At 40.7% G+C, this 14484-nt stretch overlaps 1 protein-coding gene across 3 annotated transcripts in view; it reads right to left on the reverse strand.

Annotated features, from left to right (window-relative positions):
- LOC124123237 (septin-7-like) overlaps positions 1-14484 on the reverse strand; it is a 112450-nt gene that overhangs the window by 65505 nt on the left and 32461 nt on the right. For all 3 annotated transcript variants that reach the window (XM_046486539.2, XM_046486538.2, XM_046486537.2), the window contains one exon: positions 11338-11438. In XM_046486539.2, the coding sequence (XP_046342495.1) occupies positions 11338-11438 (101 nt within the window). The remainder of the gene's footprint in view (positions 1-11337; positions 11439-14484) is intronic.

The raw sequence follows: 14484 nt of genomic DNA on the forward strand, positions 1-14484 counted from the left end.
ATTCGGTAAACCCGGTACCGATGGTAAGTTATACGCTTTACACTTACAAGATAATGTATACAAGCAGAAAGAAGTTACATTCACGGGTAATCTAGAAGATTTAAGCGATGTCGACGTTAGTAGACTCCTTAAAAACACTTCGTACAATCTTACTCGCAACAATGATAATAAATGGACTATGGTCGAAGCAAACATCTAGTGGCTACTGAATATCGTCATTACCCCACCGTATGTGATGATGGGTAAGACACATAATTTAACTAAGATAATACATAGTGGCATCGTACTCGTGGCTTATACCCCATCAAAATGAAAAAGTGTGTTAGTCTCTCCCCTGACAGAAGACCCAGGTCATATGTTATTTAGTCGTCCGGCCGTAAAAAATGTTAGTTTAAATTTGGTTACTGAATTCAATGATATTAAAGTTAACTTGAGCGCAATACCTAATATTTCTACGCTTATTATTGAAGTCTTGTTCGGAGATGCACCGGTAGATGCCTTCGAAATATTACCAGGTCTATCGATTAAATGGCTCAAGAAACACGAGCGTCAACGTTGCAGTATTATTTATATTGGAGCATCACCCGTTGCAACCCTCGAGGGGGTTCAAATTATTAAAAGTGACAGCATTTCTCTTTCTAAGATATTCTTGCCGTATAATATTCATTTGATAAGGTTGATGTATACTCTCAAAACAATTAAGCAAGATCAATTAAAGACTATTATATGACCGTAATATACACTATGGGTTTATATCCGGCGCTGGATGAAGCATTTGAAAAGATGGATACTGTTGATGGATTTCGATTACATCAAATAAGAAACATAAAACATCGAATAGAGAAGGAGAGGGAGTTGAGACTTGGATTGTATAAAAAGTATCGCAGAGCCTTGAATGCTCTGGACGGAGTTGACACCCCGCTTGTAGCAGCTAGCATGGGACTCGGTGTAGCAGGTGTTAGTTTATTATCAACTACAATCGCCGCGCCTATCGTGCTCGGCATGGAAATAGCCGCTGGAGTCTCGGTAAGAGGTGGAAGTCAGATGGTGCAAGGTCAGGAGAGTAAGGAGGATGCGGAAGGATTTCATAGCAACAGGACCGCGCATCTGTCTGGGCAACATGAGAGTTGTGTACTGGAGCATTGTCTTGCAGGAGACGGACACCCTTGGTCAGCATGCCACGCCTCTTAAGCTTGATAGCGTCCCGCAATTTCCGCAGCAGTGAAGCATAATAAGCTCCTGTAATTGTGGTACGCTTTGCCAAGAAATCCATTATCACTACTCCCTGCTGGTCCCAAAACACCGTGAGCATGACCTTGCCTGCAGAGGGTTGGACACGTGCCTTCTTTAGGGGTGGTGACTCCACATGCTTCCATTGCATCGACTGAACTTTAGTCTCAGGATCATAGTGATGGACCCATGTCTCATCCTGTGTGATAAGTCTGTCAAAAAAGTTTTTGCCTGTTTTTTTTGGCACATGTCCAAAAGATCCTTTGAGCAATTGACTCGTTCCTGCTTTTGGAAAGGTGTGAGCAACCTGGGAATCCATCGTGCAGACACCTTATGCATGTTCAAATTGTCATGGATGATTTTTTCCACAGACCCTACACTGATCTTCACATCTTGTGCTAACTGGCGAACAGTTATACGTCGGTCTGCCAAAATGGCGGTCTCCACTTGATGGATAGTGTCCTCATCAATGGCTGAATGGGGGCAACCAGGAATGGCAGCTGTTTCCACAGATGTCCGACCACACTTGAACTGGCGATGCCAGTGTTTAACAACGTCATATGATGGGGCATCTTCCCCATAAGTTGCTTTCATTTCATTGAAAGTTTCTTTTGGTGTGCGACCTTTCAAATATAAAAACCTAATCACTGCTCGGTATTCTACTGGCTCCATTGTCACACCCTACTCGATCATAACACCTGTAAAAGTGGTAAGATTAATAGTTCAGTGCTGCAAATTCAGACATAACCGATAGTACAACAGATAGATTTCATTTGGCGAAGGTATGAGGTGTGCGAACATCTTCTAGTAGAAAGGATCTCATTAGTCTGTTTAGAATGGGATGATTTCTGATTCATGAGTCAGTCATGTTGTAGTACAGAGTGAAGAACCGATCTGTAACCTTCTATCGTCCTATATCAGAAGTTATTTTCCTGACGTAGATGTAGTAGAAAAAAATTGCTATCATAGGGATGGATATTGTATTAGTTATATTCCCTTGTCATCTTCTCTACTGGATGAACTTATCCCATCTGTTGTCATATATAAGGGAGGATGGAAGTCTCCATGATCTTGCCACAGCTTCCGAAGCAAGCTCAGAGTACCCTGATGTCTGCATTTAACTTCCAGGTGTTAAGATGTAGGCTGGGTAATATGTCGTGGTAAAAGTTGGACTTGGGCTGTCATAACAGAGCTCAACAGAAAGGTAACTGGCGAGGTTCTTCCATTCGTAGACTTGGTCTAGATTGGTGCTATCAGGATTATCATGCAATACGTCTCCTCCACCTTGTGGATAACCTTGTTTAGGAGAGACCATGGTGGGAATGCGTGTGCAAATAGATCCGTCCAATCCATTGATAGCGCATCAATATGTTGAGCGTCTGTGGCGGGAACTTGGCTGACATAAACCGGAGTTGATGGTTTTTGTAGGTGACAAATAGATTTAGGTGCGATGTGTCCCATAACCTGGTTATCCAAGCAAAAATCGGGGGATTTAAGATTCATTCTGTTGCCACTATTTTCCCTTCTGTGTGGTAATCCTACGGTGTCTTAGGTGGGGGGCATGGCTTTGCGGTACCATGCTAAATATCTTCTCGATTCAGCGGACCGGTCGACTGAATGGTTGGTTTGACAATCCCATGGGATCCGTGCGGCTGGCTTCGGAACCGCCAGTTGATGGAGATCATACGGTAAGCCTTATGGCTGGACAGTTGGCATAGAGTCTGTGGTGTAGCAGCATGGTGTCCTAACAGACCGGTTGGTCGGTGGGCTGGGTTGCCAAAGCCAAAATACAGGATTTATGGCAGAGATGTAATAGAGGTAGGGATTTCATAAGAATTATCCAACAATAGTTATCATTGTGTATAATTCTTGTGAATACTTCCTCTATTACATCATAGCCATTAATTCCTGTTTATGCTGAGAACCACACCACAAGTTTTTAATGAATTTTAAACAGACGTCCTCTTCACTGCTAACATATCTAATAGTTGGGAGGGAAACCCTATCCCTTGCAAAAGACGCAACTGCACATGCGCAAGGCGGGAAACACCTAATTTCTTTCAACCCATAATCATCAGCAGCTAGATGCAGATATTTGGGGAGGCGGGAGAGATTAATTCCTGTTGTAATAGAGGTAGTATTCTTATACACAATGATAACTATTGTTAGCTTACTCTTGTGAAATCCCTACCTCTATTACATCTTGGCTAGTAACTTGCGTATGGCCACATTTGCTGCTATTAACTTCCGTACTGACAGGTGGAATCGGGGTCCAGTTGGATGGGCGTTTTAAGAAATGAAGTTTCTAGCCTTTTCTTACTACTTTGAGCAGCCATGAGTCGTCTGTGACCGCTTCCCAATTGTCTGCGTACTGCACAAGATGACCCCTGACTGGACCCCGAGTTGGGGGAGTGCTGAACTTGGGCTGTCTTGGATCGATGTCCATAAGGCAGGCTAAGTCACTTCCAGCGGTATCCACCTCGAAAACCTCTTCCTTTTTGTGAAGTGGGATAGTCTTCTTTGGAGTTCTTGTTCTTGGGGTGGAATGATCTGTCCTTCCATGTAGAGGCTCGAAAAGAAATCCAAACCAGAGTTCACATTACGAGATTTAGGATTTTGCTGATGATGCTGGAAATCTGCATGCTGTTTCTGGATCTTGGATGCCAATGAGATTGTGGATTCTTAAACTTCTGATTAGTCGATGATGCAATAGCTTCTTTCACTGACTTCAGTCTGCCATTGAATATCTGTGGAGCTGTGATAGGTTGTGATAGCATTGATCTTCATAGCAGGGCTGGAATCATATGATATACTTTCTGCAGCAGATGATTTTTTTGCATGAGCAGGAACTGTGCTGACATCCAAACTTGTGCTGACTGAAGATCTTCCTGCATCTTCCTGCATCTTCCTGTTTCAACAAGCTGTGAAAAAAACCCGGCCTGCTGTTGTGTCATCTAACAAGGGTTTGGTAGCCTGTTTATCTTTGCTATCTGGTTTTAAAGCTGGCATCTGATTATAAAGTTCTGCAATGATATCCTTAATGGATAATTATTTGGTTTGTAATTATCACCCTAGTAGAGTCCCAGTTGCATGAAGAATTAGTGTTAGCGATAGAACCACACCCCTTGCTCAAGCTGCACTGGGGATCGGAAATATGGCTGGGGGTAGAGTAATCCCGGTCATCTGATCTATGGCTCGAGGAACGGAAATCACGTGTTTTGTAACTGTGCGATTGTGACGTAACATCCACTTCACTATTGACGCCAGTGTAACTGGACATGTAACGGTATGGGATGGGGCACGCTTGAGAGATCTATCATGATGTGCACGAGATTTGTTGTCAACTCGTCTATCATAATGACTAGATGGGGACTGGTATATATTTCTGTGCTCACTGCAATACGATGTCCATGATTCACGATCTAGCTTATGATGTGCATGGTAGGGAAGGGATGTATGAGATTCTCAAAGTCTTTTTATCACTCTCCTACTGTCCTCATAATATGCTGATTCAGCTTGACTGCATGAGTTTCTACTGTGTGAGGATGCTATGTCATATTCAGCCCTAGATATCTTTTGAATCTCGTGTTGTGCGACAGATTCTTTTAGATGTGAGATTTCATGACACATTGATGCATACGTTTGTCATTACATACATGGAAGTGGTTATCTTTTCCGTGAACTCATTCAAGTTAAAGGGGAAACATGGGATTGGGGGGAGATCGGTTGCTTCTTCAAAGCCTAGATTATCTGCCTTACCAGGCGTTTCCGGATGTGCGTGACTGGTTACATTAAAACCTAAAGTTCCTCAACTATTTTGGGAGAGTGGGTTGAGCGAAGAGATCTCTCCTCAGGAGAGACGGCGTCCCCACGCAACACTCACCCGAGTGATTCTCTTTGATAGATGTAACAACGGAATGAATCACTTTCCCTTTTTTACAGGAAGCAGATGGCGATTTGGCTGACGCTCTAGTGTTCTTTTTATAGTCAGGATCATTGAGCCATGCCTCAGAAAATTTTTCAAACCTTTCCTTGGACGACAAAGGTTCGCAATAACTGCATCTTGATTTTTGTGTGCAAGTGCTTTTCTTGCACAATTGGCACCTAGGATGAGAGTCACCAGTGATTTGATGTTGCCCACAACACGTTCTCTAAACTAATTACTTACTAGACACTGCTGCCTTCTTATACCCATTCTCTGCTGTAGACCTGCTCACTGTCTTTAGTGAAGCTTGTGATGATCTAGTGTGGAACAGCAAACACGTGTACAGATGTATCAAACAAAAACATTTCCTTGTTGTCATTTGGACACACAGGAAAGAAGTGAGGTGTCTCCCACCTTGCGCCTGCGCAGTTGCATCTCTTGCGAGGGATAGGGTTTCCCTCCGAACTATTAGATATGTTGGCAGTGAAGAGGACATCTGTTGAAAATTTATTAAAAAGTTGTGGTGTGGTTCTCAGCATAAACAGGTATTTATGGCTATGATGTAATAGAGGTAGGGTTTTCACAAGAATTATAGAAGTGTGGGACGACCTCTCAGGATTTCAGGTGTGATTGTGCCCATCTAATTCTGGTGAAGCAGCACAGGACAAGATGCAATGTCTCCCACACTCTGACAAACTAAACTTCAACAATTTTGCGCACTCCACCATTGTCAGCTGATGGCAGAGAAGTCGGAATATATTATGCACAGTGAGAGATCGCATGCAGTGTTACGAGCTGGGGTCCGGAAACAGTCATATGCGCCGGACATGTCCGATCGGGAATCTCAAATGTCCCATTTAAAATACTTCTTACCGGACATTAAAAATTTTCTGTCCAGACATTTTAAAAAACAAACAATGCTACCTTCAGGGTCCAAATAATTGATGAGCGTTATCGTATCCCTTCAACAACTTCAGGTGAATAAACAGGCATAACAATCTTGGTCAATAAAAGTATGAAATTTGATATAAAACATCACTAGACATGATGATTTTACCATTTAAGATGTATTTCCTGCCCTCAAAGGCATTGTTTTATATGCAGAGATTAAGATTACTGTGTGTATTTTCTCGTAAACTAAGCCGGAAATAGCAATCAGCTGTGCACGCGTTTCCTCCCAATCTACCGGTGATTCAGTTTAAATGTACCTAGTGATACCACTTTAAAGAATTTTGATGCAATGGTGGGAAGAAATTGTATCTGAAATTATTATTTTATCAGGAAGAATATATTCCAATATTGTGTTATTTTAGTTGCAGCTTCCACCATATACACATAAAATTATAAGAACCACAAGTGTAGCACTTTGGTACAGATGGTATGCAGGATATTTTTTGACGTATTGAACGATTTTGACCAGTCACCGTGGGGACTTGTCGCGCTACATGTATTTCGATTGCGAAAACGTTATGTTGACATTTAATAGTCAAACTGCCTAAAATATTACTTTTAGCGAGTCATGGTACTGCATTTATGATATGTGTATCCATTCTCTTGCAACTAAAGTTCATTTCAAGGCGTCAATAGCGATAATCTGACCGTGGTTGCTGTAAATAACGGTGAGTTGTGTGATCTACCGATCACCTTGCATACGATTTCGCCGAAAATATTGTAAACTTTATTTTAATTATTGAATGAAATATTGAATAATATTAATCAAATATATTGTTAACTCTAGTCCAGATAAACAGTGAAATTTCTTTTTTTATTACCAGATATTATATTATGATAGGACTAAATTGCGTTCTTCAGTTCGGATTTGTTGACTTGTATTTCCGGTGTTACGTGATCGCGGTGATCAGCTGATAATGTTTTCTGAGATGGGGGAAAACATCGTGTCATTGGAAAACTTGAGTTTACTAAAAATGTCAGTAAATTTTGGGAGCCATGCTTTAACCGCACTATAACCAAGCGCTCAATAACGAGGGAACACTGTACGTAACAACTTGAAATGTGTGTGAAAAGTCGTACAAAAATACGCTATTTGAAGGGGGCGTGGCCTAAATGTAAATGTCCAGTTGGGATTTAAAATTTTCCGGACCCCTTGTTACGAGAATGCAACTTGCTGTTTTGATTGATTGCTTTTGACGAATGAATATTGATTCTTTAGGTCAGTATATAATTTTATTCAAGCAAGACAACATTTTTTTATTTTTGTACCAAAATGAGAGAGTCAAAGCAGTTGAAACTTTGGAATGTGGAACAGATAGGTTACAAGATTTTCAATCATGCTAAATGAATGTTGATGTGATATCTATGACAACTACCGTATATCGCTGTGTGTAAGGCAAGTTTTTCATACCTAGAATTGCCTCATATACAGGGTTGAAGAAAAGAGTTCATTATATATCTGGACTTAGTTTCTAATCTATTTCGTTAATTTTATTCAAAATTTCATTCAACATTATTTATATTCATTTCGGCAAAATCATATGTGAAGTGATTGGAAGATCACACAACTATTTACAGCAACCACAATCATATTACCTCTAATGACGCATTGAAACAAACTTTACTGGATAGAGAATGGATATATATATATATCATAAATGCCATACATTTACTCGCTAAAAGTCATATTTGTTGTAGTTTGACTATTATATGTCAACATTAAGTTTTCGCTATCGTGAGCGCGGAAGCATCAACGGTGATTCGTCAAATTGTTCCATACGAAAAAAATATCTGGCAATAGCAATCAGCTATCAGCTATCAGCAATCAGCTGTACCAAAGTGCTACACTTATGGTTATAAGCATCGACTTTGAAGGCTTGTACAGGGGAGGGGGTCACCTTATACGTGGGAGGGGGGGTAGCTTTTTTTACGGTGATATACGGTATGTCAGAATATCGCAGCCTAAGTCAATCCCTGCCGGTAGTGTTGCCAATGAAAATGTCTGATTGCATTCCAAATGTTAAAAACAGGTTTCCACACAACTGTATTCATACGTAATAAAAACAAGTGAAATGATGGGTCGGTCGGGTTAACAGAAACACAACTATTTTTACAAATACATTTTCTCCCAGATGTATCAGTGATTCAGTTAAGAAATACTCAATAATAAAACTTCAAGAATTTTGATGTAATGATCAGAAGATATTGAATCTGAACTATTATTTTACCAGGAATAATATATTCCAATATCTCAGTTGCACCTTTCACTACATACAAGGGGATATCAAAAAGTTTTGAGCCTCACACAGAAAAAGTAAAAGAATTGGATTGTTACTACTTTATTTTTCAACATAGTCCCCTCCCAACTCCACACACTTGTTCCACCTGGTTTGACAGTCAGTGATGCCCGATCAGTAGAAGTCAACATTCTGGTCCCTTAACCAACCCTCCACAGCAGCAGTTAGCTGATCGTCATCTTCAAATCTCCGGCACCGGAGGTGTTTTTTCAGCCTGAGAAAGAGGTGGAAGTCACTGGGGGCTAGGTCTGGAGAATATGGTGGGTGAGTGAGGAGTTCGTAGCCACATTCTTGCACAGCTGTCACTGCAACACGGCTCGTGTGGACTGGTGCGTTGTCCTGGTGAAGCAGAATCCCACAACGGATTGATGGATTTGTGCACCTGCTTCAATAACTTGGCGTAATACTCCCCATTCATTGTGATGCCATGGGGCAAGTAGTCGATGTGAATCACTCCTTTGCTGTCCCAGAAGATGGTCATCATAACCTTCTTGGTGAATCTGGTGGCTTTGAACTTCTTTGTCTTTGGAGAAGTGGCGTGTTTCCATTCCATTGACTCCGGTTTGCTCTCCGGATCATAATGATAAACCCAGGTTTCATCACTGGTTACAATCCTAAAATGAAAATCATCTGGGTTGGCGTTGTGCCGAGTTAGCAAGGCTCCACTGATGGTGACCCTTGATAGCTTCATGTCATCTGTAAGAATTCTCGGGACCCATCTGGCACACACTTTGGACATGTGGAGTTTGCCATGAATTATATTATGTATGGACCAATATGATAGGCCTGTTGTTTCTTCTAGCTCATGGAGTGTAATACGGCGGTTTTCCATCACTAGTTTGTGTACAGTGTCAATGTTTTCAGGGCTGGTACTGGTTGATGGCCGTCCGGACCAGGCATCATCTTCTAAGCTCTCTCTGCCACGCTGAAATTCCTTCACCCACCGTTTGATAGTTGCAGACAATGGGGAAGACTCTCCATAAACTGCAGTCAATGTTTGGCAGATTGACCCTCTAGGACAAGGAACTTTATCACCGCTCTGTACTCAGATTTGTCCATTTTGCCAATTCACTAGGGCTAGGTCTCTTCCACGAATAGTTGTGACAAAATAATTGCAGCCAGCAATATGTTTCTACATAGCATCTGTAGCTAAGACATTCATGTACATCAGGTGTAGCGCATTGTACCATTCGACCAGGAATACTGTGTGAGGCTCAAAACTTTTTGATATCCCCTCGTACATTAAAAATATCAATAACCATAAGCTTAGCACTTTGGTACAGCTGATTACTATTGCCGGATATATTTTACGCATGGAACAGTTTGACCAAACACTATTGAGACTTCCAGCAATCTTGCTATTTCAATCATAAAAAAACATTAGGTAGACATTTTATAGTCCAACTATAACAATGAGTCAAAGTATGGCATTTATGATATGTGTATCCAGTCTCTGCCAAATAAGGTTTGTTTCAAAGCATCAACAGCAGTAATATGATTATGATTGCTGTGAATATATAAGGTTAGTTGGTGTGACCTGTTTACACAAGACTTTGCAGAAATTAATCTAATCAATATCGAATGAAATTTTGAAGAAAATTAATTAAATAGATAAGAAACACAAGTCCAGATATACAAAGAACACTTTGCATAACTAGATAGTGTAATAACAGGATTCAATTGCATACTTCAGCATGGATTTGTTGACATGGTATTTCCAGTGTTACATGTTTACAGTGATGTCTTTGCCTTAGGAAGAGAACATCAGAACTCACTGTAGGTGTGTATAATGCGCACCCCCTTCAACACACCTGTATTTTCTGGAAAAAAAGTGGGCAGTATACTCAAGAAAATATGGTAGCTGACCAAACCTGTATATTTATGCCCATCATTTGCACTCATGAGGCACTTAAATGTTGCCATTTTCCTGCCTAAACAACAGAGATAAAGACTTTGCTGTTGATTATTTTAGTGTTTCACAATAAATCCTTTTTTCAAGACAAACTAATTTGAGCAATGTTTCATGTTAACTTAGTCTTTTCATTTCAACTTATTTATTTATTTTTTAAATCATTAGAGTTAGTGATATGAAAAATTATTTTATCAGAAAAGTCAGTTTTATTTTAATCGGATTTTGCTCTTTTTCATGTCGGCGGATCTGTAAACCAAAAAAGAAATTAATTGCTCTGCATACGGTGTTGGACCCGTGAAGATCAGGGCTAGAATAGGTCTTCAGCAACACATGCTTGCTGTAAAAGGCGACTATGCTTGTCGTAAGAGAGAGGATCGGGTGGTCAGGCTCTCTGATTTGGTTGGTGCATGTCATCGATCCTAAATGCGTCGATCGATGTTCATGATATTAATCACTGGATTGTCTGGACCAGACTTGATTATTTACAGACTGACGTCATATAGCTGAGTGAGGCATTAAACAACAAACCAACCAACCAACTTATGATTTAGGAAAAACGAAGAGCAGTTTCAAACATTAAGTGTTCTGCCTCTTGCAACCTTAATAAGGAAGTCATATGAACTTCCGGTTTAATGACCCAAAGCACATGTTATATTATTTCAAGTTGAAAATGTGGGAACTAAGCCGCATAAAGATGTCATACCAACACATGGGGATGGTTCATAACAAAAAGAAGCAGAACACCAAAAAGAACCTTTCCAGTGGCCTTGAAATTGAATGCAGGTAACTCAAAACCTTTCCACTATGATGGCTCACACAAAGGGTGATATTTATAAAACTTCAGCCAATACAGAAAATACTTTACAGTAAATTTAAAAAAGTGCAGTGGAGGCTTAGAAATTAAGAGAAAAACCTTAAGTGTTGGGATGCTTAATTATCTTATTTTCATGACAACATAACATTACTTCCAGCTGTTGAGATGAACAAATGAAAAACTATCAGCATTTGAAAGTAAATCTCACCAATTGCTGTTGTCCACAGCATCCCCGAACCCTGGTGTATCAACTGTGGTCAGTTTCAGCTGAACCCCATTTTCCTTGAGAAGCACGGTTGTTGTGTCAACCTGCAATATGTAAAATAACATATAAATAACTCGAAGTTACAAGCAAAACACAAAATTATTTGTTAGCCTTTCAAAAACAGAAGCAGCCCTCTCACCACCATTTCTAGAAGACCTCAGATATCATTACATACCACAATGTGTTTTCAGTGTGATAACATTACCTTTTTACTAGTTCTGGCTAATGCTAGTATGCTCCAAGCTCTGTATCTTGTATTAAAATGCTAGCCCACTGAGATACCATGCCGCAGTTTAACATGAATACCCCACAAAGAAAGTATACTAACTCTGAGCCGACAAGTCCTTGTTTATAGGCAGGGTAACAAACAAGTACCATCCTTTAACAGCTTTTGCTCTCAGGGCGGACGCTCTACCACTAGACCATGGAGGCGGTCTGTAGATAATGAAGAGGCCAATTGATGTTTGTTGGTTTTGATGTTATTTTGTATGCATACTGATGTATTGTGTTGAGTTTACAATTGCTTTCTTGAAAATGACTGCTGAAACAATGAAAGAACTGAAGAAAGTGTAATACTTATTGTCTGACTGGAAGAATGAACTGTCTTTGAAAAGTGAATAAACATGTGAAAAGAGAAAAGTGAAAATGTCACAGTATGTGACTATATTAAGTGACACAGAGAAGTAAAATTTCTGATGGACAGCAAAAAAACTTTTTTGTCTTTATTTCAAAACTATTTGTGCGTCCCCTGGTTTCATTGAATGTCCCAAATTCTCAGAAAGGAAGAAATCATTAGGACCCACTTTTCCAGTTTCTGAAATGAATACTGCTTGAGACAGGCGATTATCCAGTTCATAAAAGTCACATCTCCGCTTAAGGTGAGGGTTCAACGAACACTCCCACCGATCTTTCCTGTCTGATTGGTGTCGGTTTAATGTTGACTGAAAGATACCCCCGTGAGGACAATAGTTCTCTCTTTGAAATATCATGTAGACTAAGTGTGATGTACTAAAGCAAGGCATGTACACTAAGAGCAGTAGATATGATCTATACCAAAGCTTGAATATCAGACTGAGAGAACGTCGCTGATAAAAGCCGGGATGATGTAAACAGTTAAGTAATGAACAAGGGTGATGATGACAACTCATGCTGATGTTGATCCGCTGGAAAGCGTATCAATGCTGATGTTAATGTCGAACCCAAGGAGTGGCGCATTAATGTTGATCCCCTACTTGATGTCTTGATATCGACCTTTGGGATCATCAGTTTGATATCAATCTGCTTGTCAAAGTTGATCCTCCTGTCGATATCAATTTGAATCTTCAGATCAATAACACTCCTCATCACGATGCCTATCTGGCTGTTGATGTCGATCTGGAGAGGAAGTGCGCTTGCATTCCCGACTCCCGTCATCCTTCTGGAGAAAGTGACATCTACTAACTTCTTAATCGCTGGTGAGAGTCCTGGAGAGAAACTCAATCCTGTGAGGGTCAGTATTTAGATTTTTACATTGTTCATCCCTATTGGATACGGGGAATAGAAGTCACCTCCCTGCTCAAGGTAATGGTGGCCTCTCTTCGGTAAGTGCTGTAAGTCGATCCGTGGCTGGCGGGGAGGTATTAACTTGGGTGTTGTCAGTATTCATGGACCGGACCTTGAGATCCCGGTAGAGAATAGATCTTGAGTAACCCAAACTTGGCATGAGAGGTGACTGGGTGCGATTTAAATTTTGGCAGGGGAAAATGAAAATAGTCCATCGTACTGCCGTTGAATTAACTTGTTAGGTTTCTTTGTAGCTGATGGTCCAAGCTCTGTATCTTTAGATAATGACTTTGATCACAGGTGTGTGTCGTGCTCCTGACATACCGTATTTGACGTATTAAAATCTCTCAAATTTAGAAATAGGGGGCTCTTATTAGAATATAATTTTGGTGAAAGAGCTGAAAGATCGTAAATTTCGTGGTTTATGCTGACAGCCTGAAATGATACAAAAGAAAAGTCTGTGCGCATTATACACGACAGATATATTTTTCCAGAATTTAATAGCCCGTAATTACGAGTGCATAGAACACATGAGTGCATATTATACACAAATAAATAAGTCTTGTGTACATTGATCAATCAGAAGGGTGCTAATTGGGATGGTTCACTAGCCAATATATTTGCAATTATAGCCGTGGGCGCTTATTACGTCGAATACGGTATGTGAATATAGTTGTGAAATTCTTCCTCTTAGAGATGCATACTATAATATATCGATCCCAATGTTGATTAGGTACTACACTTTCATGTTGATCCGAAAGTAGATCATAAGATGTCGATCCTGATGTTGATCCGTAGGCAACAGGTATGGTTGTCGATACTCAGGAAACAGGTATCGATGTCTATCTTGATGTCGATACATAGGAAATTGGTATCAATGTCGATCCCTCGGAGGTGTACAGCGATAGTGATCCATCAGCGGCTGTCAATCCGGAAGAGGAGGAAATCAATTTAGACCCACATGTTGATCTAAGTAACGTCCAGTAGAAGCATATGGGTAGAAGTCAAAATGTCAATATCGATCCGTAGGCGAGGGGTAATGATGTCGATCCAAGCAGGGATGGCAATCCTGGTGTCAATGTAGATCCTCTAGCTGATGTCGATCCATATGTCGCAGTAGATCTGAATCTGGAGCCGAAGATCCGAATCTGTCGATCAAGACCTGGCTTCATGTCGATGATGATCTGAGGTTCGATTGATCAGGATCCTCAGGTCGATGTCGATCCGGCTGTCAATGTCGATCTGAATAGGGAGGGCGCTGGGGATGAAAAACTCCTCTCGGCTGAGGGTCAGGACATACTGGGTGGCTTGTCTATGATGTCATAGGATATTTATCTTTTGGAATATTGTGATGATCCATGGTAGCTGGTGAAGAAATCACTTAGGCGTTGTTAGCGTACAGGAACCAGGTGTGGTCGTAGATTTGGAAGGAATGTCATCTTTCAGAAAACTGACACGGTATCGTCCTCCAACCATAGCGGCGTGACGGTAGATGCCTTGAGCTGATTGACGACAGAAATCTTAGAACGGACTGCTGTAATGGGGGAG

The sequence above is a fragment of the Haliotis rufescens genome, unplaced genomic scaffold (assembly GCF_023055435.1).
Source record: "Haliotis rufescens isolate VD_foot unplaced genomic scaffold, xgHalRufe1.0.p SCAF_19, whole genome shotgun sequence".
NCBI lineage: Eukaryota > Metazoa > Mollusca > Gastropoda > Lepetellida > Haliotidae > Haliotis > Haliotis rufescens.